General features: G+C 33.0%; 1 protein-coding gene across 4 annotated transcripts in view; it reads right to left on the bottom strand.

Moving 5' to 3' along the window:
• LOC135142806 (protein neuralized) overlaps window positions 1-27148 on the bottom strand; it is a 98978-nt gene that overhangs the window by 1115 nt on the left and 70715 nt on the right. For 3 of the 4 annotated variants that reach the window (XM_064074558.1, XM_064074555.1, XM_064074556.1), the window contains exons 2-3: window positions 5762-5934; window positions 15-1385 (exon numbers count right to left, since the gene is read on the bottom strand). In XM_064074558.1, coding sequence (XP_063930628.1) covers window positions 15-1385; window positions 5762-5934 — 1544 coding nt within the window. Of the gene's footprint in view, window positions 1-14; window positions 1386-5761; window positions 5935-17690; window positions 17737-27148 lie in introns of those variants that run through there. The other variant, XM_064074557.1, reaches the window with a different exon arrangement.

Raw genomic sequence — 27148 nt, forward strand, 5'->3', positions numbered from 1 at the left:
CCGACTATACTAACCTCGACGTAAGTACTGCTACAGGTGGAAATCATGGTCCCCGTGGGCGGCAAGCTGGGTGACACCGGTACGGGCGCCACCACCGGCGCCTGTCCCACGAAGCTGGGGTGGGGTCCGTGCCCATTCTGACCGTGCACCACGTTCTGGTGGTTCACGTGCACGGTTTGCGTCTGTTGGTTGATAAAGTTGGCGTGCGCCGGGGGCAGAATCACCGATAGAACCGCCCCCCCGTTGGTGGCGGGTTGTACTTGAATGTCCGCCGGTGCCACGCAGCACAGTCTTGAGTTCGACTGCAACACCGTGTTCCTCCGGATCTCCGACTGACTGTTAATGCTATTCATGGACTCGGTAGCCGACGGAGATATTATCCTCCGGACTGGAGACACCGGAGACGGGCAGCTCATCACCCGGACTCGTTGGGTGGACCCATATATATCGAAGAACGCCCATAGACGAAGGGTCTGGTCGACGTGGATCACCACCAAAGGGTTGTCTCCGTTCCTGCTAATTTGCACCTCGCCCGACGGAGAAATGCAGAAGCTAATCTCATCACCCTTATTAAGGTGGCGTGCAAAGTCCCGACTCAGCACCCAATACTCAGGCCGGTCCAGCAGAAAATTAGAGTCATCGGGAAGATCGCCCGTTTGTAACGTGGCAGGGTCGCACGAAGTTAACCCCAGCCCCAAGCACCCTTGAAACATGGGCTCGGTCGCCAAAATTTGCACCACGACCCGCTCCCCGAGTTGGAGAGGTCGCGCCGTGAAGACATAACCTTGACAGAACTCCGTATCGGTTCGATACGCGTTATTCCGACTACTCCCGAAGCGTACGTTCCTCCCCCGGGTCCGGTGCAGCATCATCGGAGTGAAGTTCAATTGCTGGGGCTGGTATCTGAGGAGAGGCAGCGACATCTCCTCGCTGTCTCTCTGCTGGATATGTATCTGTTCCATGCGGTATATGATCCTGTCGACGTCTTCTGGGGTGTTGTCGCAACTGTTGGACCCGATGTTCCTGCGGGAGTTGTTGAGTTGGTGGCGGATGTCCACGAACTCGATGGCGGTGGAGTTGCCGTAGACGTCGATGAGGGCCCAGAGGGGGCCGCGGGTTTCCACGCCGCTGAAGAAGACGCCTTTTTCTTCGCCGTTGATGCCGAAGTGGACGTCGCCGGTGGAGGTTACGTAGTAGAATAAGACGGTGTTTTGGCTGCAGTAGCGCTCGGGGAGGGCTTTGGCCCAGTAGCCGGGCTTGTTGGTGAGGTCGGGGCAGGCGTATTTGGGTAGGCCGTAGCGGAGGCTGCTGGGGTCGTTGAAGGTGAAGCCGAAGCGGATGACGCCGCTCCAGTTGTTGGAGATTTCCAAGAATTTGATGCAGATCTGGAAATAACGAAGTTGTAGCTTTGGTATCTTTGACGATCAATTTTTGGGAAGAACATTAAAAAGTATAACAATTTTTCAAATTTTCGATTTTTCGATTACTCGATTTTTGACTTTTCGACTTTTTAGATTTCTCGATACTTCAGTTTTCAACTCGATTTTTTTATTTCACTTTTATTATTCAGTTTTTCAATTCTATAATTCTTGGATTTTTCGCCTTCTAAATTTTTTCACTTTCAAAATGTTTCAATTTTTCAATTTTACACAATTTCGATTTTAGATGTTCAAATCATCGATTTTCAATTTTTTGACGTTTCTAAATTTTCGATTTCTCGATCTTTCAATTTTTCGATTTCTGGATTTATCGAAATTTCGACGTTTCGATTTTAATGTTGTCCAATTTTTTTTCAATTTTTCAATTTTTGGAGTTTCTAAATTTTCGATTTTTCGATTAATCCATTTTTAAACCTTTCGATTTCTCCATTTTTTGACTTTTCGACTTCTAGATTTCCCAATTATGTATTCCGTTTTTCAATTCTTTATTTTTTGGATTCATCCATTTTTTGATTTTTGAGGTTTTTAAATTTAGAATTTTCCAATTTTTCAATTCTTCAATACATGTTAAGATTTTTCAGTTTTTGAGATTTCTAAATTTTTGATTTCTCGATTAATCCATTTTTCAACTTTTCTATTTCTCGACATTTTGACTTTTCGATTTTTAGATTTTCGGATCATTCTGTTTTTCAATTCTTTATTTTTTAGATTTATCAATTTTTCGATTTTTAAAATTTTCGTATCCTCGATTCTTCAATTTTTCTTAAATTTTTCAGTTTTTCAATTTATCAATTTATCAATTATTCGAAATTTGAATGTTGGGATATTTCGACATTTCTATTTTTAAATTTCTCAAGACTTCGCTGTTTCGATCTTCCGATTTTTAGAAATTTCAATTTATCGAGATTTCATTTTTGGTATTTTTAATTTTTTCGATTCTTTTAAATTATGTATTTCATTTTTCAGTTCTTTTTTACCTTTTAACACGCCAATTTTTCGATTTTTCGATGTCTGCATTTATCGAGATTTCGACGTTTCGATATTTCGTTTTTTCCGTTGTCTAATTTCCCGATTTTTCGATCTTTTGATGTTTCTTTCCATTTTTTTGATGTTTAAATTTTCAATTTTTGAATTTTCCGGTATTTCTTTCCTACGATTTTCCAATTTTTCGTTCCTTCAATTCTTCGATTTTTCAATTTTTGGTGTTTCTAAAGTTTCGATGTTTCGCCTTTCGAATTTTGGGAATTTTTAATCTTTTGGATTTTTCAATATTTCGTCATTTCAATTCTTCAATTTTTTTCCTACTTTTTAGTTTTTTGAAATTTCAGTTTTGGGATGTTTCGATTTTTCCACTGTTACATTTCCCAATTATTCCGTTTTTCAATTCTTCGTTTTTTGGATTTATCAATTTTATGATTTTTTAGGTAGTTGAATTTTCAATTTTTCAATTTTTGTTCCATTTGTCAGTTTTTCGATTTATCGATTTATTAATTTTTCGAAATTTCAGTTTTGGGATGTTTCGACATTTAGATTCCTAAATTTCTCGATTTTCCAGTTTTTCGATTTTTAAAATTCTTTGATAGTTTTTTTTTGTTAGGTTTTAACACTTCAATTTTTCGATTTCTGGATTAATCGAGATTTCGATATTTCGATTTTTCCGTTGTCCAATCAATTTTTCCATTTTCCAAGATTTCCGGTTTACGAGTTTTCAATATTAGGCGTTTCTAAATTTTCGATTTCCTGATTAGTCCATTTTCGACTTTTCGAATTCTCGATTTTTTGACTTTTCAACTTTTAAATCTTCCGAATACTCCGTTTTTCAAATTAAAAATTACAGTTTTAAAATTATTATCGATTTCTGAATTTTTCAATTTTTCAATTCTTCAATTCTTCTATTTTTCCTTTTTAGATTTTTGGATTTACTGAGATTTCGATGTTTCGATTTTTCGGTTGTACAATTTCCCGATTTTTCGATTTCTGGATTTATTGAGGTTTCGATGTTACAATTTTTTCGTTGTCAAAAAATTTAATTATTAAAATATTAATTTTTTTAATTTTAAATTTTCCAATTTTTCAATTTTTTATTTTTCGATCTCTGGATGTTTTTTCGATTTCCCGATGTTTAAATTTTCAATTTCTCAATTTTCCAATATTTCTGCCCTTCGATTTTTCAATTTTTCATTTCTTCAATATTTTGACTTTTTAATTTTTCAATTTTTGGGGTTTCTAAATTTTCGATTTCCCGATTTTTTGAAATTATCATTTCTTTGATTTTTCAGGTTTTTGAATTTTCAATTATTCGATTAATAGATCATTCAATTTTTCTTCTCTTTTCCAGTTTTTCGATCTATCAATCTATATCAATGTATCGAAAAATTTAATATTTCGACTTTTCAATTTTTACAGATTTAATTTTTGGATTTTTCAATTATTGATTGTTTTTTTTTTAACTTCAATTTTGCGATTTCTCGATTTATCGAAATTTCTATTCTCAATTTTTGGCCTTCCTAAATTTTCGATTTTTCGACTTTTCAATTTCTCGATTTTTTGATGTTTCGACTTGTAGATTTCTCGATTATTCTGTTTTTGAATTCTTCGTTTTTTGAATATATCAATTTTTTGATTTTTCAGGTTTTTGAATTTTCAATTTTTCAAAATTTCACTTTTAGGATGTTTCGTCATTTTGATTCTTAAATTTTTCGACTTCGGGGTTTATTGAGATTTCGATGTTTCGAATTTTTGACTGTTCAATTTCTCAATTTTTCGATGTGTCAATTTATCGATTTTCCAATTTTTCCATATTTCGACCTTAATTTTTGGATTTTTTTTGGGTTTTTTCCGTGTTTCGGTTTTCATAGTTTTTCATTTTTGGATCTTTCAGGTTTTTTTTTAATTTTCAACACTTCAATTTTTCGATTTCTCGACATTTTCGGTTTTCCGATCGATTTCTCAATTTTTCGAAATCCCGGTTTTGGGATATTTCGACATTTAGTGTCTTAAATTCCTCGATTTTTCAGCTTTTCGATTCTTTAAAATTTTTTCAATTTTTTGATAGTTTTTTTTAGGTTCTAACACTTCAATGTTTTGATTTTATCCTTTTTGATTTTTCAGTTCTTCAAGTTTTCTAATTTTCAATTTTACAATTTTTCTATTTTTCTATTTTCAATTTCTCGATTTTCCAAGATTTTCGGTTTACGATTTTTCAATTTTCCATTTCATTTTTTCGACTTTTGACTTTTCAATTTTAGGTGTTCCTAAATTTTCGATTTCCTGATTAGTCTCAAAATACATTTTTTGACTTTTCGAATTCTCGATTTTTTGATGTTTCGATTTATCTATCTTCCAATTTTTCGATATTTCGGCTCTTCAGTTTTTCGATTCTTTAATTTTTCTTCATTTTTGGGTTTTTTCAATTTTTCGACAGTTTTTTTTAAATAATTTTGCGATTTCTCGACATTATTGGATTATTATTAATTGTTTAATTTTTCAACATTTCAATTTTAGGAATTTTTCATTTCCCGAATTAGTCAAATTTTAGATTTTTCGATGTTTTTATGTTTTGATTGGTCGATCTTTCGATTTTTCGATATTTCGGTTTTTCAATTTTTAATTTAAAAAATTTTTCATTTTTCGATTTATCCCATGTAGCAATTTTTTGAATGTTCGATTTTTGCATATTTAGATTTTTCTTACTTCTTAAAGATCATCAGAAAACAAAAGTCGCATTTTTTATGATTATTTTCCAAAGAATGAGGATTTGTTCGACTGCACTTCAGGGGCGAAGGAAGTTCTTCGACCAATTTGATTAAATCAGGAACGGCTCATTCCATTTTCTCGAAAATTTGGGAATATTATACTGTTATTATTATCATTACACTGAAACTATCCAAACTGCAAAAATATTGATGACGTCATCACAAAATTTTGTAAAGGAAAAACTCATTTGAAACACACGCCCAGCATGCTTCTTTACGTTTACTTTAAGATTACAAACATATCTTTAATTTATCTGTCAAGGGTTTCTAAAAAAAATAAAGTCGCAAAATTAAATTTTACTCTATAATTTTTTGAAAAAGTTGGATGTTTTATTGTACTTCAGGGGCAAGGGAAGTTCATATTAAATGATCTCGGCTCTAGAGACGTCAAGGATATCTAATGGGCGCCCATAGAAATCTTACTCAGTGGGGGCTACCCTTAAATTTTTGTAATATACCTATCTGTACACATATTTTATATCTCAGTTATTATTTGTGGTAATTTCGGAACGTGGTTTTCGCCACTGTTTTCAGCTTTTCATTGTTAATTTCTCCTGTCACACTTACTTTTTCGTTGACTTTAACAGGCCGCGAGCTGAAGGCGATCCCTTTGCAGAAACTCTCGACTCGCCTCGCGATCGTCCCATCCCTCGAAATCCGAATATTCTCCCCGTGGACATTGTGGAAGAGCAGCGGGGGCAGATTATTAGTCCCGCCACCGTTCGATCCAGACCTCGAGGCTGCAACAAAAGAAATCCTTATTTAGCAACGCCATGTGCCCACCATCTGGGAAAAGCAAAACAGAATTCGCCAGAAATAGAGAATTGTTAAGTACCCGACCGCATCCAGGTGCGTAGGTATATCTGCAATATGGCGCCCTTAGGGGAGGCACAGCTGTCTTGAAGCCAGGGCAGGGGTACGCCCCGGTTTCCGGTTTGTCAACTTCCGAAGACAATAAAATCGAAAAAACCTAACTTGTCTGAGAGATTCCGCACATTTATATTGATTTTCATACCGATCGTGAATTTGTGACCGCAATCGGACGCCAAAGCACTGATCCGAGATACAAAAAAAAAAAAAAAGTGATGCTACAAATTTTTAGTTTTCGGCGAAATGTAGACTACTATTGTGTGAAAAACGAACACTTTCGAGGACAATCTTCACCTTGTATCCGCTTCCAACCGGAAGCGTTTACACAAGACACGTGCGCAAGAGCATAGAGCTTAGATCCGGAGGGTTTGGAGGACCGTATCGAATTACTTTTGTTGCTTCTATTACACATTTCCAGCGAAATGCCCTCACGTAATGAATACATTCTATAACGTCTCGACAGCTTAATTCATCAATTCCCTTGGTAATCTCGCATAAAGAGAGGATTGGACACATGACGCAATGAAATGGGGGTGTATGTTTATGTATTTGCGTGAGTAATGCATTGAGGGGTTTCAGTCAAGTGTTCGCATTTCCATGCTGCCATTCAAAACACTCCCCACGGACTAAGCCCCATGAATATAATGGACTCGAGTGCTCCACCAGGCGAAAATTCGCCACATTATTCCATTTTAATTAGAAAAAATTTAAACTAAGCGGCACAAAAGTAACCGTTTCTGCAATTAGAGCAGCAAGTGGCGAAAAAACCACCGCTGCGTACAAGATGTTATTAAATCCACAGAGCGGCGTTTCCGCGTCGACTAGACAGGTTGATAAATCTTTAAATTTCTTTGTGTGATGAGAAGTTCCCACGATACTCTTGGACCAATCACAAGTGCGCATTAGTTCTATCTCCGTCTCTGTCGCACCCGCAGCCGCGTGCGTGCGAAGAAATTATCCTCAAACGCATAGATAACGTTACCGTCGCCACGATTTTTGCAGCTAATGGTGCGTTCATTTTTTCGCGAGCTAAATGGAGCGTGGTGCGGTGGTCCTCAGGGGCGGCGTTGAGTCCTCGCCGTTTCCATTTTTTCCGCAGCGCGAATTCCGCTTAGCGTCTAAATCTGAGAAACGGTCGAGACGTTGTATCTTATCGGACCCCAGCTAAATATTAATGTTTTTATTTTGAATTTATTTAAATCGAAGACGCATCGCCTCATAAATAATGCATGCGTGCTTTTAGTGTTAACAACAAAGCCGTGGCTCGGCTAAAGCGTCGCTTTTATTTATTAATTTATCGGCGCTGTTAAGCAACGTTCTCACGATTAAATTAAATTATGTAAGGCTGAGATAAGATTACTGGTTTGATCTGTATCCAATTTCCGTCCAGGCTCCGCATTTTAATATCCGTTATAGGAGAAGTTTTTTACGGATGCGGAAAATTAACCGGCGGGACGACTTCCGAAAACTGGTTTCGGATATAATGACACAAAAAAATGCTTAGGTACTGTGGGTATATATGAATATGCAAAGTTTGTTTAAGGGGGGCGTCTGCCAATTTTAGCACTTTACGAAAGTACGTTCGAAAAGTCCGAGAGGCGCTGTCCCCTGGTTACTGAAAATATCGGTCGAGGTCCAACTTCATTTCTGTTAATTTTTACTTTTTTACTACATTTTGTACTTTTTGTTTTTTTTTTTTTTAATATACCTTTTGTAGTCTGAAGTGACTCTTTGTTTAATTTGTGTTTATTCAAAATTAACATAAAATACGAAAAATTAGGTTTCCTGCTTCCGTCTGTCTGCTTGTCGTCTGTCTAAATTTTTATGAGATAATCTCCGGAACTACTGGACCGCTTGTTGTCAAATTTTATATGCATGTATGTTGCGAATGATGATGTTGATGCAGATCTGGAAACAACGAAGCTGAAACTTAGGTACCTTCGACGATATCCTAAGAGTTATTTGCTTCACGAATAATTGAGTTTGTTGGACGATTAAATTTTAAATTTATCCGTCCATGTCCCCCGCCCTCAGGAATTGTTACAATTTTAATGAATAAATGTTAGATATTTAGATTTCTGGAAAAAAATCAAAATAGTATAACAATTTTTTGAAGTTTCGAATTTTCGAATTCCGTTTTTTTTCGATTTCTCAGTTTTCCGATATTTCCATCTATTTTTCAACATTTCGATTTTTTTCGATTTTTAAAATATTTGATTTTCCATTTCTCGATTTTTCAATTTTGGCGTTCCTTAATTTTCGATTATTGAATATTTCGACTTTTAGCAATCGCTCAACGTCACGATTTCTCGATTAGTCAGTTTCTCAGTTTTTCAATTTTTCTTGTAGTTTTCAGCTTTTCGATTTATAGTTTTATCAAATTTTCGATATTTCAGTTTTGGAATTTATCAATATTACCATTTTTCAGTTTTCTGATTTTCAATTTTTCCATTTTACAGTTTTTCAATTTTTCGATTTCTAGATTTACCTATCGAGATGTCGATGCTTCGATTTTTCCGTTGTCCAATTTTTAAAATTGTGCAATTTTTTAATTTTACGATTTCTCGATGTTTTGGTTTTCAAATATCTCAAGGTTTCGATATTTTCTTCCCATGGTTTTTCGATCTTTGGCGTTTTTTTTTTTCCATTTTTCGATTAAACAACTTTTTTTCGGTTGTCCAATTTCTCTATTTTTCGATCTTTTGGCGTTTCCTTCGATATCGCGATTTTCAATTTTCAATTTCTCAATTTTCCGACATTTCCGTTCTACGATTTTTCAATTTTTCATTTCTTCAATTTTTCGAATTTTTAATTTTTCAATTTTTGGCATTTCTAAAATTTTGATTTCTCGATTTTTTGGACTTTTCTATTACTCGGTTTTTGATTTTTAGACTTAGATTTCCCGATTATTCCGTTTTTCAATTCTTCGCCTTTTGGAGTTATCATTTTTTTTATTTTTCAGGTTTTTGAATTTTCAATTTTCCGATTTTTAAAATTTTCGATTAATAGATCATTCAATTTTTCGATTCTTCAATTTTTCTTCTATTTTCCAGTTTTTTGATTTATCAATTTTTAGATTTTTCGATATTTCGACTTTTCAATTTTTAGATTTTCCAATTTTTTGAGATTAATTTTTGGATTTTTCAATTATTTGATAGTTTTTTTTGAAATCTTTAACACTTCAATTTTGCGATTTCTCGATTTTACAGTTTTTCAATTTATCGATTTCCGGATTTATCGAGATTTCGATGTTTTGACTTTTCCGTTGTCCAATTTCCCGATTTTTGGATTTTTAAAATTTTCCAATTTTTGAATTTATAATTTTTTGATTTCTCGACTTTTTGATGTGTCTCTCATTTCTTGATGGTATTCAATTTTTGGCGTTTCTAAATTTTCGATTTCTCGATTAATCCATTTTACGACTTTTCTATTTCTCAATTTTTTGACTTTTCGGCTTTTAGATTTCCCGTTTTTTGGATTTATCAATTTTTCGATTTTTCACTTTTTCAGGATTTTGAATTTTCAATTTTTTTCGATTTTCAATTTCCCAATTTTTCGATGTTTCGATTTTTCCATATTTCGACTCCTTAATTTTTCGAGATTTCATTTTTGGTATTTTTCATCTTCTCCATGTTTCAGTTTTTCGATTCTTTTAAATTTTGCCTTTTTTGGGTTTTTCAACTTTCCCATTTTTAAAATCTTTTTACTTTTGGATTTTTCAATTATTTGATAGTGTTTTTTTTTTACTTTTAACATATTAATTTTTCGATTTTACGATTTTTCTTTTCTTCAAATTGCCCGAATTTATTAAATTTTCGAATTCTCGATTTTTATTTTCTAATATATATTTATTATTTTACGATTTTTCAATTTTTCTTTTTTTGCCGTGTCCAAATTTTCGATTTTTGCCCTGTTTAAATGTTTGATTTCTTTTTTTTAACTTTGCGATGTTTCGATTGATCGATGTCTAGATTTCTCCATTTTTGAGTTTGTCAATTCTTTTATTTTTCTATCTCAACTTTTCGGTTCTTCGATTTTTCTAATATCAGATTTTTCAATGTTTCGGTTACTCGATCTTTCGATGTTTTAACTTCACGGTTTTAGATTTTTCAGTTTTTCAATTTTCGGTTTTAAAATTTTTTGATGTTTCGACTGTTCATTTTCTGGATTTTCCGATATTTCAATTTTTTGATTTCTTAATTTTTCAGTTATTTGATTCTTCAATTGTTCAAGTTATTCGAGTGTTGCGTTTTTACCATAGACATCCAGATTTTGAAGACGTTTTACGATTACCTGAAGTAATTTTTTCATCATACAAACTGTCATTTTTCAATTATTGATTGATTTTTCAATTTTTCAGGTTCTCGATTTTCAATTTTTCGATTCTTCAATTAACTCAAATTCGCATTCTCAATTTTTTATTTTCCAATATTTAATTTTTTTTTAATACATAGAGTTTTATTTCAACATCAGGAAAGTTAAACATGTTTTCACCCCTTCTCAATTGTGATAAATGTTTTATTCATCATGAGCTGAAGGGCTGAGTTTAGTCTGCAAAGTCCTCATTTCTCTACAACAAATTGCCATATGAAATATGTTTTTAAAAGGTAAAATTTTTTAGAAAAATATTGATGTAAAAACGTATTTCATATGATAATTTCTTGTAGAGAAATGAGGATTTTCTAATTAAATTTCGCCCTTCGGTCTGATTAGGAATGAAAAACTCATCACAATTGTGATCGGGGTGGGTGGGTGGGGTTTAATTTTTTTTTTGTTTTTTTTAAATATAAAGTTTTTTTTCAACAGGAATGTTAAACATGTTTTCAGTTTCTGGTTCGGAAAAGAAGACTCCGTATATGTTTAAAAAAAAATGGAGGACAAAATATAAGCCCCGCCCACCCACCCTTTCTCAATTGTGACCAATGTTTTATTCATCATGAACTGAAGGGCGGAGTTTAGTTTGCAAAATCCTCATTTCTCTACAAGAAATTCCCATGCTTTGTTTTTTTTTTCTTTATATATCTACCTAGTTTAACGATTACCTGAAATTTTTTTTCAAAATCATACAAACTCCCATATTTCAATTATTGATTGATTTTTCAATTTTTCAGGTTCCCGATTTTTTATTTTCCAATATTTCCATTTTATGATTTTTCAATTTTCTGATTTTTGGCGTGTCTAAATTGTCAATGTTTCCACATGTTACAATGATTTACAAAAAATCTTGAGATGCAGATCTCGACGTACTAATTCGAAAAATATTAAGATTTTCGAAATGTTCGGTTTGAAAGTCAAATTTTTTAACAATCCTAAAAATCAAAATATTTCAGTTGGCGATTCCGCAAAAATGATGGTCGAAAAATGATCAAAAATTTCCCAGTGGGTATTTATTGAAAATTGAGCTTTTGGAGAATTGGCCTAGAAGCCATAAAATATTCTAGAATATAGATCTCGACGTGCTGTAGTGTGTTTATGGTCGCTGACCAAAATTTTCGAAATATTCAGTTTGAATTTCACATTTTTTAAAAATTCTAAAATTTCTCACATTTCAATTGGCAATTCTGGAAGAGTGGTAGGATTTTTCGATGAAATGAGGCCGAAAATGGCTTTTGGGGAACGAGATCTGCACGAAAATGTCTTTGACTAATTTTAGAAGAAATGTAGTTGAAAAATGATCAAAAATTCCAAATTGCAAAATTGAGGTTTTTGAAAAGTTGACAAAAAATCTACAAAAAATCCTGAGATGTAGATCTCAAGGTGCTAATTCGAAAAATATAAGGACTTTATTGTTTCAGAACAAGATTTTCGAAATATTAGGTTTGAAAATCAAATTTTTTAACAAGTCAAAAAATCAACATATTTCAATTGGCGATTACGCCAAAATAGTACGCATTTTCAAACAAATAAAGCCTAAAATAACTCCAATGGGTTGAATTTTGTTTCGCATGTAGCTAAAACTTGTGCCCCAAGATTTTTCAAAAAGATACCAGGTTTCTGGTACGACGTCAAGAATGATGCCCATAATCCGTGGGTAGTGCCTGATTTACGGTCTCGGTAGCCGCAATGCAACTAATTGTGTACTTAAGTCGATGAGGTGTGCTAGTCGTTTCTATCTGGCTGGGTTTCCGGCCGGTCATATCCTCCGGTTCTTCGGGCCGCTGGAGTCTCAGAGACCTCGCACGCACTCTCAAATCAGTGCGCCTTGTCATTACCACGATTGGCTGCCCATCCCTAACTCGCATCCACCGTAAACACTCATTTGGATATCTGTTTAACAAAAGGAGCGATTATCTGCATCTTCTCTTCCAGTGATTGAGCACCGGAGGATCGCGGAAACGCGACGACGCACACTCGCCGAGTCCGCCCCTGTTCCCCGGCCGGCCGAGATCGGCGAGGATGATGAAAAAAATGGCAGCGATCTTTCTCACGACTAACAATGGCGACGACCGCGAGTCCCGTTTCGGAAATAAAATACCGTAACGTTTTCTCGAAATTGTCGCTGCTTAATTGCGTTCGTGTATTTCCGATCGGAATGCCGGGCACGTTCGTGTGGGATAATGCGAGATTTGGGCTATGGCTTCCCTAAGGTACAGGATGGGCTGCCACCGGATGGGCTTCCGATGCCCTCAGGTAGTTTTTGTAACCGTCACGGTGTTGAGTCGGCGGAAATTTTACTCCGGCCTTCGCGATGTCGTTCATTCAAGACCTCCATTCATTCTTTTTGGGTAGATAGTGTGACGTGTGGATTGTTTTTCAAGGAAATGGGGCCGGGTTTCAATGACTTTTGTTGTGCAGTGTAGTATTCTGGAAGGCTAAGTCGACGAACTTTCCTCGCCTCTGAAGTGCAACCCCACAAATTTTGATAAACTTGTGACAAATAAAGCAGACACCCGACGGAAAAATATTTTTCCAAAAATTGAATTATCGATAAATCGAGAAATTCAACAATCGAGATCCAAAAAGTCTAAAAATCGTGAAATTTAAATCGAAGAGTGAAAAAATTTTAACATTTCAAAAACCAAGGTGCCAAAAAATCGAAACATCAAAAAATCGAAAAATTGTAAAATTCAAAAACTGAGACATCGAGAAATCGAAAAGTCGAGGAGTCGATAAATCAAAAAGTTACACATTGAAACATTGAAAAATTTAAAATCAAAAGTTGATATAACAAAAAATCGAAAAACTGAAAAACTAAGAAATCTAAAAACCAAAAAATCTAAAACTCAGACGTCAAAATTTCGGAAGATCGAGAAATCGAAACATCAAAAACTGCAAAATCGAAAATTTAAAAAATAGAAATAACATGGTACTGAAAACTCGAAAAGTGAAAAAATTAAAATAACGAAACATTGAAAAATCGATAAATCGAAACATCAAAATATCGAAAAGTCGAAAAAAATCGAAGAAATGAAAAACTGAAAAAACGAGGCAAAGAAGAGTCGAGAAATCGAGAAATGGGACAATAAAAAAATTGATTAATCAAGAAATCGAAAAACTGAAACAAAAAATTTAAAAATCCCAAAATTGAAACGTCGAAAAATTAAGAAATCGCAAATAAAAACTGAAAAATTTTACATTAAAAAAAGTCCATATAACAAGAAATTGCAACATCGAGAAACTGAAAAATTTTAAAACCAAAATAGCTAAAACCGAGAAATCGAAAAATTCGAAAAATACAAATATCGAACTGAAAACTCGAAAAATGGAAAAATGGAGGCATTGAAACATCAAAAAATCTAAAATTTAAACATTAAAACAATAAAAAGTAAAAAAAAAATTGAAAAGTTGAAAAATCGAAAAGTCGAAAAATTGAAGAATTAAAATATTGAAAAAATTCCCAAAATTGAAATAACGACAAATTGAAAAATAGAAGAAAAATTGAAGAATCGAAAAACTAAAAAATCCCAAAATTGGAACGTTGAAAATTGGAAATCGAAGTCGAAAATCGAGAATAAAAAAAAATGAAAATTTGAAAAATCAGAAACTTGAAAAAACGAAATGTTGAAGAATTGAAAAACTCAAAAATCGAAGCATTGAAAAGCCCAGAAATCGAAAATTGAAAAAATTAAGAAACTAAGAATCGGAAAATTGAAGAAACGAAAAATTGAAAAATCGAAAAATTGAAGAATAGCGAAAGGTTGAGAAATCGAGAAAACAAACTTGAAAATTTTGAAACGTCAAAAATCGACAAATTTAAAAATCGAAAAACTGAAGAAATGAAAAATTGAAAAACAGAAAAATCGGAAAACTGAGAAATCGAAACATCGAAAAATTCAAAACACCGAGACAATGAACCATCAAACGATCGAGAAATCGGAAAATCAAAAAGTTATAAATTGAAAAAGTCAACATTAAAAAAATTCGAAAACAAAAAAATGGCAACATCGAAAAGCTGAAAAATCTAAAAACCAAAATATCTAAAACAGAGAAATCGAAAATATTCGAAAAACTGAAAAATTAAATTATCGAAACTTTGACAAATCAAGAAACTGAAACATCAAAAAATCAAAAAATCTAAAATTTAAACATGGAAATACTAAAAATTTGAAAAATCGAAAAGTCGAACAATTGGATAATCAAAATATTGAAAAAAATCCCAAAATTGGAATATCCAAAAATTGAAAAATAGAAGAAAAACTGAAGAATCGAAAATCTAAAAATTCCCAAAACTTGAACGTTGAAAAATTGGAAATCAAAAAGTTGAAAAATCGAAAATAGAAGAAAAATTGAGAATCGAAAACCTAAAATTGGAACGTTGAAAATAAATCGGAAATCGAAGTCGAAAATCGAGATTTAAAAAAAAATGAAAATTTGAAAAATCAGAAACTTGAAAAATCGAAATGTTGAATTGAAAAACTCAAAAATCGAAGCATTGAAAAGTCGAGAAATCGAGACATGTGAAAATAAAAAAATCCATTAATCGAGAACTTGAAAAATCCTAAAACTGAAACTTCGAAAAATTCAGAAATCGAAAATTGAAGAATAGCGAATAGTTGAGAAATCGAGAAATCTAAAACTTGAAAATTTTGAAACGTCAAAAATTGAAAAATCGGAAAATCGACAAATTTAAAAATCGAAAAACTGAAGAAATCGAAACATCGAAAAATTCAAAACACCGAGACAATGAACCATCAAACGATCGAGAAATCGGAAAATCAAAAAGTTATAAATTGGAAAAGTCAACATTAAAAAAAGTCGAAAAACAAAAAATCGCAACATCGAAAAGCTGAAAAATCTAAAAACCAAAATATCTAAAACAGAGAAATCGAAAAAATTCTAAAACTGAAAAATTAAATTATCGACACATTGAAAAATCAAGAAATTGAAACACCAAAAAATCTAAAATCTAAATATCGAAATACTAAAAAGTCGCAATTGATGAATCGAAGAGTTGAAAAATCGAAAAGTCCAAAAATTGGAGAATCAAAATATTGAAAAAAAAAAAAAAATCCAAAATTGGAATATCCAAAAATTGAAGAATCGAAGTCGAAACATTAAAAATTTGAAAAAATCAGAAACTGAAAAATGTAAAAATCGTAAAATTGAAGAATTGAAAAACTGAAAAATCAAGAACTTGAAAAATCGAAAATTGAAACTTCGAAAAAATGAGAAATTGAAGGAGAAATAAAAAATCTGAAGAATTGGGAAATTGAAGAAATGAAAAATTGAAAAATCGTAAACTGAAACATTGAAAAATGAAAAAAAATCGAAAATTTGAAGAATTGAGAAATTGAAGAAACAAAAAATTGAAAAATCGCCACACAGAAAAATCGAAAAATTGAGAAATCGAAAAGCCAGAAAATTGAAAAATTTAAAAAACTGAAACATCAAAACATTGAAATATTGAAAAATCGAGAAATTGTAACATCAAAAAGTCGAAAAATGGAAGAATCTAAAATTTAAAAATCAAAACACTGAAAAATCGAAAAAGTAAAAAATCGTGAAATCGAATAATTGAAAAATCACAATATCAAAAAATCCCAAAACTGGAACGTTGAAAAACTTAGGAATTGAAGTCGAAAGATCGAAAATTAAATCAAAATTCAAAATTTGAAAAATCAAACTTGAAAAATGTAATCATCGAAAAACTGGAAAATTGGAGCATTGAAAAGTCGAAAAATCGGGAAATGGGAAATCCAAAAAACGATTAATCAAGAAACCGATGAAAATTTGGAAACGTCAAAAATTGAAAAATTGTAAAACTGAAACATCGGGAATTTGAAAAATCGGAAAATTGAGGAAACGAAAAATTGAAGAAATGAAAAATTGGAAAATCGTAAAACTGAAACATTGAATAATTTAGAAATGGAAAAATGAAAAAATAAGAAACCAGAAATTTCAAGAATTGAATACACAAAAAACTGAAAAATCTCCACTCTGAAATATCGAAAAATTGAGAAGTCGTAACAACAAAAAATCGAAAAATTGAAAAATTTAAAATTCAAAAATCAAAACAAGGAAAAATCGAAAGTCGAAAAATCACAACATTGAAAAATCCCAAAACTGGAACGTTGAACAATTGAGGAATTGAAGTCGAAAAAACGAAAATTAAAACAAAATTCAAAATTTGAAAAATCAAACTTGAAAAATGTAATAATCGAGAAACTGAAAAATCGCCGCATTGAAAAATCGAAAAATCGAGAAAAGGGAAAATCAAAAAAACGATTAATCAAGAAACCGATGAAAATTTAGAAACGTCAAAAATTGAAAAATCGTAATACTGTAACATAGGGAAATTGAAAATTGAAGCCAAAAAATCGAAAATTTAGAACATCGAAAAATTGAAAAATGAAAAACTTCAAAAATGTAAAAAAAAAAAATTGAGAAACTGGAAAATCGAAGCAATGATAAGTAGCGAAATCGAGAAATGGGAAAATAACAAATCGATTAATCGGGAAATTCAAAAACTTAAAACTTAGAAACGCCAAAAATTGAAAAATCGAAAATTTGAAGAATCGAGAAAATGACGAATGAAAAAATTGAAGAATCCAAACACTGAAATATCGATAAATTGAAAACCAAGAAACTGAAAAACCGAGAAATGGAAAAACTGAGAAGCCGAAATGCCAAAAAATTAAGATTTAATAAACTGGAAAATTAAAATACCGAAACCTTGAAAAATTGACGCCTTGGAAAGTCGAGAAATCGAGAAATGGGAAAATAAAAAATTTGAAGAAACGAGAAATTGAAAAATCCCAAAACTGAAACGTAAATCTAAAACATCGAAAAATTTCAACACTGATTTATGGAAAAAATGAAAATCGAGAAACTAATAAATTTGAAAAATTGAAAATTTAAAAACTTTTTATATCTACAATTTTCTTTTTTTTAAACCACAAATTCAAGACTATGTTACTTGTTAAGATTGAAACAACATTTATTTGACAAAATTGTAAGATGACATGATCAATTCTTGGAGGGGTTAGGGGTTATATTCTTCTAACTTTAAAATTTTTGCAAGATTTCAAAGTGTTCGATTTTGCAAATTTAAAGTTAAATTGTAAACTGTTTACAATCTTGATTTTTTTTTTCCAAAAATCGAGATGCATACGGTAAAAACTCGACACGGATTCATAAACCACAAATGGAGGAGTACGTTATTTTATAGAATTTAAGTAACACTTACCATTGTAAAATTTAGAGTGGACGTCATTCATAAAGGAACAGACGGCAGACAGACAGACAGACCAACGAAAACGGGCGACCTATTTTTTCGTACTCTAGAGCGAATCGGCTGATGTAAGCTAAGTTACTGTCAGTAAGTAAAAAATAGGTGAATTCTCAACATGTTTTGAGGTATTCTCTAATTGTGATGTCATTAACTCGCCCGAGGGGAGCAATTTTTAGCCGCAATCTCTAAATAATGTGAACGCTTTTTTTGTGCCACTTCGTTTAATAATTAGCTAATCACGTTACACCAAAAACCAAAACCCGTTCTGCGTGTTGGAGCCGCACGCAAATTTTTCCGCCCAATCGCCCTATTAGTCTTGGCAAAAATTTTGCAGAACCCTCCTTCCAAGCAAGAGCCTCATGCCGGTAATCCCTGACATTAAAGAGAGTGGAACCCATCCGGCACGCATCTCATGGTCATGACTTTTCGCCCATGAAGCCGTACCATCGTCGATTACGTAAATGCGTATACCCGTCCCATGATAAATGCAGCTAATTCGAATTTGATTGGTGGGCAATGTCCTGGAACCGTTTAATGGGCACTGCGGCGCGTTTTCCCTAAAAAACTAGTGTTAGTGAGAATCCTCCTCGGAAAAAGTGAACGTATTTAACATTCAATCCCAGCCATCACAGCTCGTAATAAAATTAATGAATCTGAGTAGAATGCGTGTTACACAAACCCGTACGAATCCCGCACAGGTGATCGCGTTCAATAATTGATGCCTTCCCAACGCCGTCTTGCGTAAGAGCGAGTATCGCTCGCGCTCCCCGACGTTACCTAAATGCTAACTACACGAACACGACTCTTCGGTTCCCACGGTACAGTAGCTCTCAGGACTTTCTATATCGTCAGTTATTGAGGTATCTTGGCTCTGTCTAGTAGCCTGTTCATCTTCGGGGAGACAGAGAGGGCCGATTCGGCTCGAAACCCATCTCTCCATTACGTGAAATAATATTGGTTTTATTTGTTTATTGTTTGCCGAGGATGTTAACTCGTCGGTTAATTATTTGAAAGACCAACAGCGATGGTAATCGGGCATAATTTGGCGCGGTTCGAACAAGGAGGAGAAGGATTTTCCCATGCTTGATTATCACAGTTTCGAAAACAAACCGGATTGAAGATTCGGATGGGTTACCTTTGAACTATTGGCCCACATAATCGAGAATTCGATGTTTGACTCATCGATTTCTTCGCGATGAGAAATGAAGATGAAAGTGCGGCGGTTGAGGAATTCTTGTGATGAGGATTTGTGTTGCATGCATGTGCCCTTGCACCCATTACAACCGTTACAAAACCACCCTCCTTTCGTTTCCACATGGCCGCGCGGTTGCGTATTCATAGAGCAACAGAGTGTGCACAAAATATACCATTTGAATGCTTTCGGAGAATGGGTTCCCAACGATTTGTCCAAAATTGGGGAAAATGTGAAACATTATTGAAGATCTTGATTTATTGCTTTCAATTTTCATCGAATAAAAAAAGCCACTTTTTGTCCGATAAAATGAGTGATTGGAACGAAAACCGGGTGGGTGGGCGGAGCTACTTTGAAGTTTTTTTAATTATATTCGACCGCTTGCCAAAATAGAATTCGATTTTCATCTCCCAATAAATAAGATAGGCCAATGAAATGCAGACGCAGGTGGGTGGGATTAATTTTACCTTTAAGTCCAGTTTACTATTGTTTGGCAGTATAAAATCCACTTTTTGTCTCACAGCCAATAAAATGAGTGACTAATTTCATTGGTTCTTAATTAGACGAATCTCATCTTAGCAAACATGACATTCCCGAACAGGTAACCCTGGAATTTTTCTTTTTAATTTACGGAAAATTTTAAAATGTAAACATAAAAAATATCAGTTAGTAGAAATAACCCGGGTATACGTTATAGTCGTACTCATGCCCTATTTTAAGAGCGAATTTTCAATAAATTTTCACGTCCTAAGACATTTAAATACCACGTCACTATTATTTTTGGATCATCACTGGAGGCGATTTTATAAAAATAAAAGTAAAACATTTATAGCAAAATATATTCGTTATTAAAATGTGAACTCTGATAATAATTATTGAAAAATGTATTGCTAGACACTCGATTTTTCAGTAATTTTTTCGAAATAGTTTAAATTTAGAGCTTTCAAAAATTTCGTAAAAATAAAACTTGCTTATCTTTTCGTATTAAAAAAAGCTGGAGCTGTTAGCCGTGAAACGTCAAATACGTAATACTTTTTCAATCAGAGCGTGACGAAGACAATCTTCTTATGAAAATTATAAAAACTACTTATAAAAAATCTAACAAGAAATAATAATTTATTGTTTATGTATTGCAATATAGTATGACATATAAAATTGCAATACAGAACAAAAGGTGATCTAATGTACACCCTAAGATTATACTTTTCAATAAAAGATTGTTATACAGGGTGAATCGTCTACTGCTCGCTATTCTGATACTGGGATGAAAAAAAGTGAACTCTGTTAATTACTAAAATTGTAATTGTCTAGTAATTTTTATTTACAAGTTGATATCAATTTTAAGTAAATTGAATTCATTTTAACCATCCTTTTGGAAAATTTTGAAAAATTTGAAAGAACTTTTCACGTTAATTTTAATAGACGCCATGACGGCGATTTTGGATTCGCAACTACAAGAAGATTTTCTACAATTTGGCTCCAATTTTTAGTCGAAACAACATACTTTAACCATTTTTTTGGAAATTTTTTTGAAAATATTGAACGCACTTTTTACATTTATTTGAAGAGACCTCGTGACGGCGATTTCGGATTCGTTATTAGCAGGATATTACCTACAAGCTAGCACTAATTATCAGTCGATTGAACTCATTTCAACCACTTTTTTGGAAAAATTTTGAAAATTTTAAAGTAATTTTTTTCGTTGGAGAGACTTCGTGGCGGCGATTTCGGATTCGTTATTAGTGGAAGATTTTCTACAATTAAGCACCAATTTTTAGTAGAAACAATATATTTTAACCATCTTTTTGGAAAATTTTTGAAAATTTTGAACTCACTTTTTAGATTTATTTGAAGAGACCTCGTGACGGCGATTTCGGATTCGTAATTAGCAGAAGATTACCTACAAGTTAGCACTAATTTTCAGTTGATTCAACTCATCTTAACCACTTTTTTGGGAAAATTTTTGAAAATTTTGAACTCACTTTTTACATTTATTTGAATATACTTCGTGACGGCGATTTCGGATTCGTGATTAGCAGAAGATTACCTACAAGTTAGCACTAATTTTCAGTTAATTAAACTCAGTTTAACTACTTCTTTTGGTAAATTTTTGAAAATTTTTAACTCACTTTTTAAGTTTATTTGAATAGACCTGGTGACGGTGATGTCGGATTCGTTACTAGCGAAAGATTATCTACAATTTGGCACCAATTTTTAGTACGCTGAACTGATTTTAACTTACTTTTTTGGAAATGTTTTGGAAATTTTGATCTCACTTGTCACGTTTATTTGAATAGCCCCCTTGAGAGCGATTTCGGATTCTATATTAGCGGAAGATTATCTACAATTTGGCACAAATTTTTAATCGATTTAATTAATTTTAACCAATTTTTTGGAAAATTTTTAGAAATTTTGAACTAACTTTTCACGTTTATTTGGATAGACGTTGTGATGGCGATTTCGGATTCGTTATTAGTGGAAGATTTTCTACAATTTAGTACCAATTTTTTGTCAAAACAACATATTTTAACCATTTTTTGGAAAATTTTTGAAAATTTTGAACTCAATTTTTACATTTATTTGAATATACTTCGTGACGGCGATTTCGGATTCGTTATTAGCAGAAGATTGCCTACAAGTTAGCACTAATTTTCAGTTGATTAAACTCATTTTAACTACTTCTTTTGGTAAATTTTTGAAAAATTTTAACTCACTTTTTAAGTTTATTTGAATAGACCTGGTGACGGTGATGTCAGATTCGTTACTAGCGGAAGATTATCTACAATTTGGCACCAATTTTTAGTAAGCTGAACTGATTTTAACTTACTTTTTGGAAAAGTTTTGGAAATTTTGATCTCACTTGTCACGTTTATTTGAATAGCCCCCTTGACGGCGATTTCGGATTCTATATTAGCGGAAGATTATCTACAATTTGGCACAAATTTTTAATCGATTGAATTAATTTTAACAAATTTTTTGGAAATTTTAAACTAACTTTTTACGTTTATTTAGATAGACGTTGTGACGGGGATTTCGGATTCGTTTTTAGCGGATGAATATCTACAATTTGCCATCAATTTTTAGTCGATTGAACTCATTTAATCACTTTTTTTGGAAACGTTTTGGAAATATTAAACCAAATTTTTGCGCTAATTTGAATAAACGTTCTGACGGCAATTTCAGATTCGTTATTAGTGCAAGATTATCTACAACTTAGATCCAATTTTTAATACACCAAACAGATTTTAATCACTTTTTTGGAAAAATTTTGGAAATTTTGAACTCACTTGTCACGTGTATTTGAATAGTCCTCATGACGGCTATTTCGGATTCGTTATTTGCGGAAGATTATCTGAAATTTGCCATCAATTTTTAGTCGATTGAACTCATTTTAACCACTTTTTTTGGAAAAATTTTGGAAATTTTTAACCATTTTTTTACGTTAATTTGAACAGATGTCATGAGAGCGATTTTGGATTCGTAACTAGCAGAAGATTATCTATAATTTCGCACGAATTAGTAGTCAAATGAACCTATTTCAACCAGTTTTTTTTGGAAAATTCTTGATAATTTTGAACTCACTTTTTAAGTTTATTTGAATAGACCTGGTGACGGTGATTTCGAATTCGTTATTAACGGAAGATTGTCTACAATTTGGCACTAATTTTTAGTACACTCAACTGATTTTAATTACTTTTTTCGAAATTTTGAACTCAGTATTCACGTTTATTTAAATAGCCCTCGTGACGGCGATTTCGGAATCGTTATTAGTGGAAAATTATCTACAATTTGGCATCAATTTTTAAACAATTGAACTCATTTTAACCATTTTTTTGGAGAATTTTTGGAGATTTTGAACTCACTTTTCACATTTGATTGAACAGACGTGACAGTAATTTCGGATTTGTTATTAGCGAAAGATTATCGACAATTCGGCAACAATTTTTAGTAGATGGAACTGATTGTAACCAGTTTTTGGAAAAATTTTGGAAATTTTGAACTCACTTTCCACGTTAATTGGATTAGATGTCATGACGGTGATTTTGGATTCGTAACCATCAGAAGAACTACAACTTGGCCACGATTTTCCGTCGATTGAACTCATTGTAACCACTTTTTTGGAAAAATTTTGAAAATTTTAAACTCAATTTTTACGTTTATTTTAATATACCTACTAACGGTGATTTCGGATTCGTTATTAGCGGAAGATTATCTACAATTTGGTACCAATTTTCAGTCGGATGAACTCATATTAGCCACATATTAACCACTTTTTTTTGGAAAATTTTTGACAATTTCAAACTTCGGTTTCACTTTTATTTGAATAGAGGTGATAAGGGCGATTTTTGACCCGTAATTAGCGGGAGACTATCAACAATTTGGTATCAATTTTCAGTCGATTGAACTCCTTTTAACAATTTTTTTGGAAAAAAAAAGTGAAAATTTTGAACTCCCTTGTTACGTTTGTTTGATTAGATGTCGTGACGATGATTTCGGATCCGTAATTAGAGGAAAATTATCCACAATTTGACCTCAATTTTCAGTCGATTGAATTCATATTACTATTTTTTTTTGAAAAATTTTGAAAATTTTGAACCCACTTTTCGCGTTTGTTCCAATAGATGTTGAGACCGCGAATTTGAATTCGTATTTAGCGAAAGATCATCTACAATTTGGCATCGATTTCTCATCGATTGAACTCATTTTTAACCACTTTTTTGGAAAATTTTTGAAAATTTTGAACTCACTTTTTACGTTTATTTGAATAAAATTTGTGACAACGACTTAGCAATCGTTATTACCGGAAGATTATCAACAATTTGTCGAAAAATTCAGTCAATTGAACTCATTTTAACCATTTTTTTTTAATTTCGAAAATTTTAAACTTAAATCTTGTTTTTATTTGAATTTTGGCGCTTTTCAAGACGAACGTGACGCAGAAAATCTTCTAACTGCGACAATTATAAAAACTGGTAGATGTTCTATGCGCATGACTCCATACTAATTTCAAAACGTGCAAACGTCCTTCATGTAACATTTTTAGTACAAACGTGCGAAATCTTTTCGACTGGGTTAATCAGAGATACCCGGTTTACATTCTTTCTCGATTTATAGTCCAGAACACCTACTTTAAAAATCAAACATCTGGCAATTGCTGCAAACCTCGAAGTGATTCTAAACTCAATCCGACTCTTTCTCTCAATATTTTGGTCTCTGATTCCCGCAGCGCCCAAAGCCGCTCTTACCACTCCATTATTTTTAGCCGGAAACGTGACTCAAGCCCACCAGCACAAATATTTTGGAATTTTTGGCCAGTTTATTTTAGTGTCAATCGCTGCATTTCACTTCGATCCGAACCACTCGACCCATCCTTGCCGCATCACTAATTCCACTAATTCCACAGGAAGCCAAAATTTGGAGCGAAACCCGTACAACACGTGTCGGGCCTCCATACACGTGTCACATGTCACGTGCTCGTTAACAAATTACACCCCCGAGCCGGCGCCGCGGCTCCGTCTTCCAGAACGCGCGGCTGTTTTGGTTTTCAGGTAAGACTTGGCAGGTGTACAAGTATTGATCTATTTCTGGTCCAAATATAAATTTCGTAGCACTCAATATTGATCATCGTCGGTAAATTTACATGAAAGAAGCGCAATATTTTCACTTTACTACTGGGTAAAAGTAAACTTTACGTAATTCGGCTAAGTTGGGTAATTAGAAGAGATCGAGGATCCTGGTTTTTCGCCTTATGTAACGCGGCTTTAAGGTTAGGCCGTTGCGTCAGTTTGAGGCATAAGTCACATTGTTTCCTCAATTCGAGAAACAGTGATTTCGCGGGGCAAATTGAGGTCGACAACCTCAACATTGCAACCATTTTACACTCTAATAAAATAGAAACGTAGCAGAAAACACACGACGAATTTAACGTTACCGCAGACTTGAATCATCGTTTTTAAAATTGTGCACATCGTGGATAAACGGGTGCAATGACTTCGCCTTTGTAACAGGTGCTGATTCTGATTTTGTCTAGTACGAGTTACTATAAATATTTAATATGAGTTCTATTATCTAGGAGATGGGCTCAGTATGTGGTCTAGTCACTAGACTGTAATAAATAGCGAATGCTAGACATTTCCTTGGGGTACGGTGGGATGAGTTGCCTAGACAAACTCGGGGGGCCATGTGTGAGCTCTCACGGGACTCCGATTCAACAGCTGGCATTCCCCTAGGCCCCCCGGATCAAGAAGACGCTCTATTTTAACCGCAATGCGTGCTTCTGAAGCGACCTATAATTAAAGCAGGATTTCCAAATTTGTGCCTCTTTTGACGAGGAGATTCACTCTCTCTTAGAAGATGATCCGGCACGATTTTCATCACGGGTCGTGAATCTTCTTATGTAAATGTAACTAAGAGTTGCTCAAAGTAATAATAGTCGTCATTACGTAAAATAAATATTTATAAAACTAGGAAATAATAAATCAGATTCCAGCATTCGCAACGCGAAAAACACATTGTGGGATTCTTCGGTGTTCTTACACTCAAAACGGGCCACAAAAAATCTTCAATGAAGACCAAAAATTTTTTAAGGACCTTTTACAATCAATCGGTTTTAGCTTCTTTATTGAATGGCCCTCGTACACTACAAGACATTCTTGGTTGTTTCGTCAATACATCGTTAAGCTCTTTCTATGACGCAATAATTCAGGTTGAGTTAAAATAAATTTTACGACATATTTTCCGCAAAAAATAGAGTTGATTAGAGTATAGAATGACATTTCTGCGTTGTCTAAAGTTACTTAATTTCCAAATATTTAGCAACATTACGGCTACAGTTTACTGTGGGAATTTATTACAGTCAAACAACTTAAGATGATATATAATTCTGCACCGTCGAAAACATTTTGATTTAGAGTTGACTGTGATTAACAGGAGTACTATAACCGCCATCACTGATTTCAAAACTGTCTTCTTCAGGCGTCTATATTTTATTGACGGTTAATGTTACTTTTGTTAATTTCAGCTGGTGTTAGTTCAAGCAAACTCAGAATTGAAACAATCAATTACATGATAAAATATCGACAAAACAATACGAAACAATGTTTCTAAATGTATTTTTGTGTCACAAATAACCGATTTTTAATTAACGAGTTTAATGGTGTTTCGTTTTTGAAAGAATCGAAAACATTTTGATTTGGAGTTGGCTTCGATTAAGATACTACGACGCCATTACTGATTTCAGAAGTGCCTTGTTTAGGCGTCTATATTTAATTGATTATTGATGTTATCTTTCTTAATTCCAGGTGGAGTTATGTCAAGAAAATTCAGAACAAAAAAAAAACATTAATCTTATGACGAAGTAACAACAAAATAATAGGACACAATATTTCTAACTATATTTTTGTAATCTACTTGAGCAGTTTTTGATTAATGAGTTTAATGGTGTTTTGTTTTTGAAAGAGTCGAAAACATTTTGACTTAGAGTCGACTGTGAATAAGACACTGTACCTCTGTCACTGATTTCAAAAGAGTCTTCTTCAGTCGTCTATATTTTATTGATGGTTAGTGTTATTTGTGATAATTCCAGCAGGAACTAGTTCAAGCAAACTCAGAATAAAAAATTAATCACATGGTAAAACAACAACAAAATATGAAACAATGTTTATAAATATATTTCTATAGTCCATTTAAGCAGTTTTTGATTAATGAGTTTAATGGTGTTTTGTTTTGAAAAAATGGAAAATATTTTGATTTAGAGTTGACTGCGATTAACATACTACAGCCGCCATTACTGATTTCAAAAGTGTCTTCTTCAGGCGTCTATATTTTATTGATGGTTAATGTTACTTTTGTTAATTCCAGCTGGTGTTAGTTCAAGCAAACTCAGAATTGAAACAATCAATTACATGATTAAATTACGACCAAATAATACGAAACAATGTTTCTAAATGTATTTTTGTGTCACAAATAACCGATTTTTAATTAACGAGTTTAATGGTGTTTCGTTTTTGAAAGAATCGAAAACATTTTGATTTGGAGTTGGCTTCGATTAAGATACTACGACGCCATTACTGATTTCAGAAGTGCCTTGTTTAGGCGTCTATATTTAATTGATTATTTATGTTATCTTTCTTAATTCCAGGTGGAGTTATGTCAAGAAAATTCAGAACAAAAAAAAAACATTAATCTTATGACGAAGTAACAACAAAATAATAGGACACAA

This window comes from Zophobas morio, unplaced genomic scaffold (assembly GCF_036711695.1).
Source record: "Zophobas morio isolate AGI-343-1 ecotype UQ-CSIRO unplaced genomic scaffold, CSIRO_AGI_Zmor_V1 ptg000054l, whole genome shotgun sequence".
Taxonomy (NCBI): domain Eukaryota; kingdom Metazoa; phylum Arthropoda; class Insecta; order Coleoptera; family Tenebrionidae; genus Zophobas; species Zophobas morio.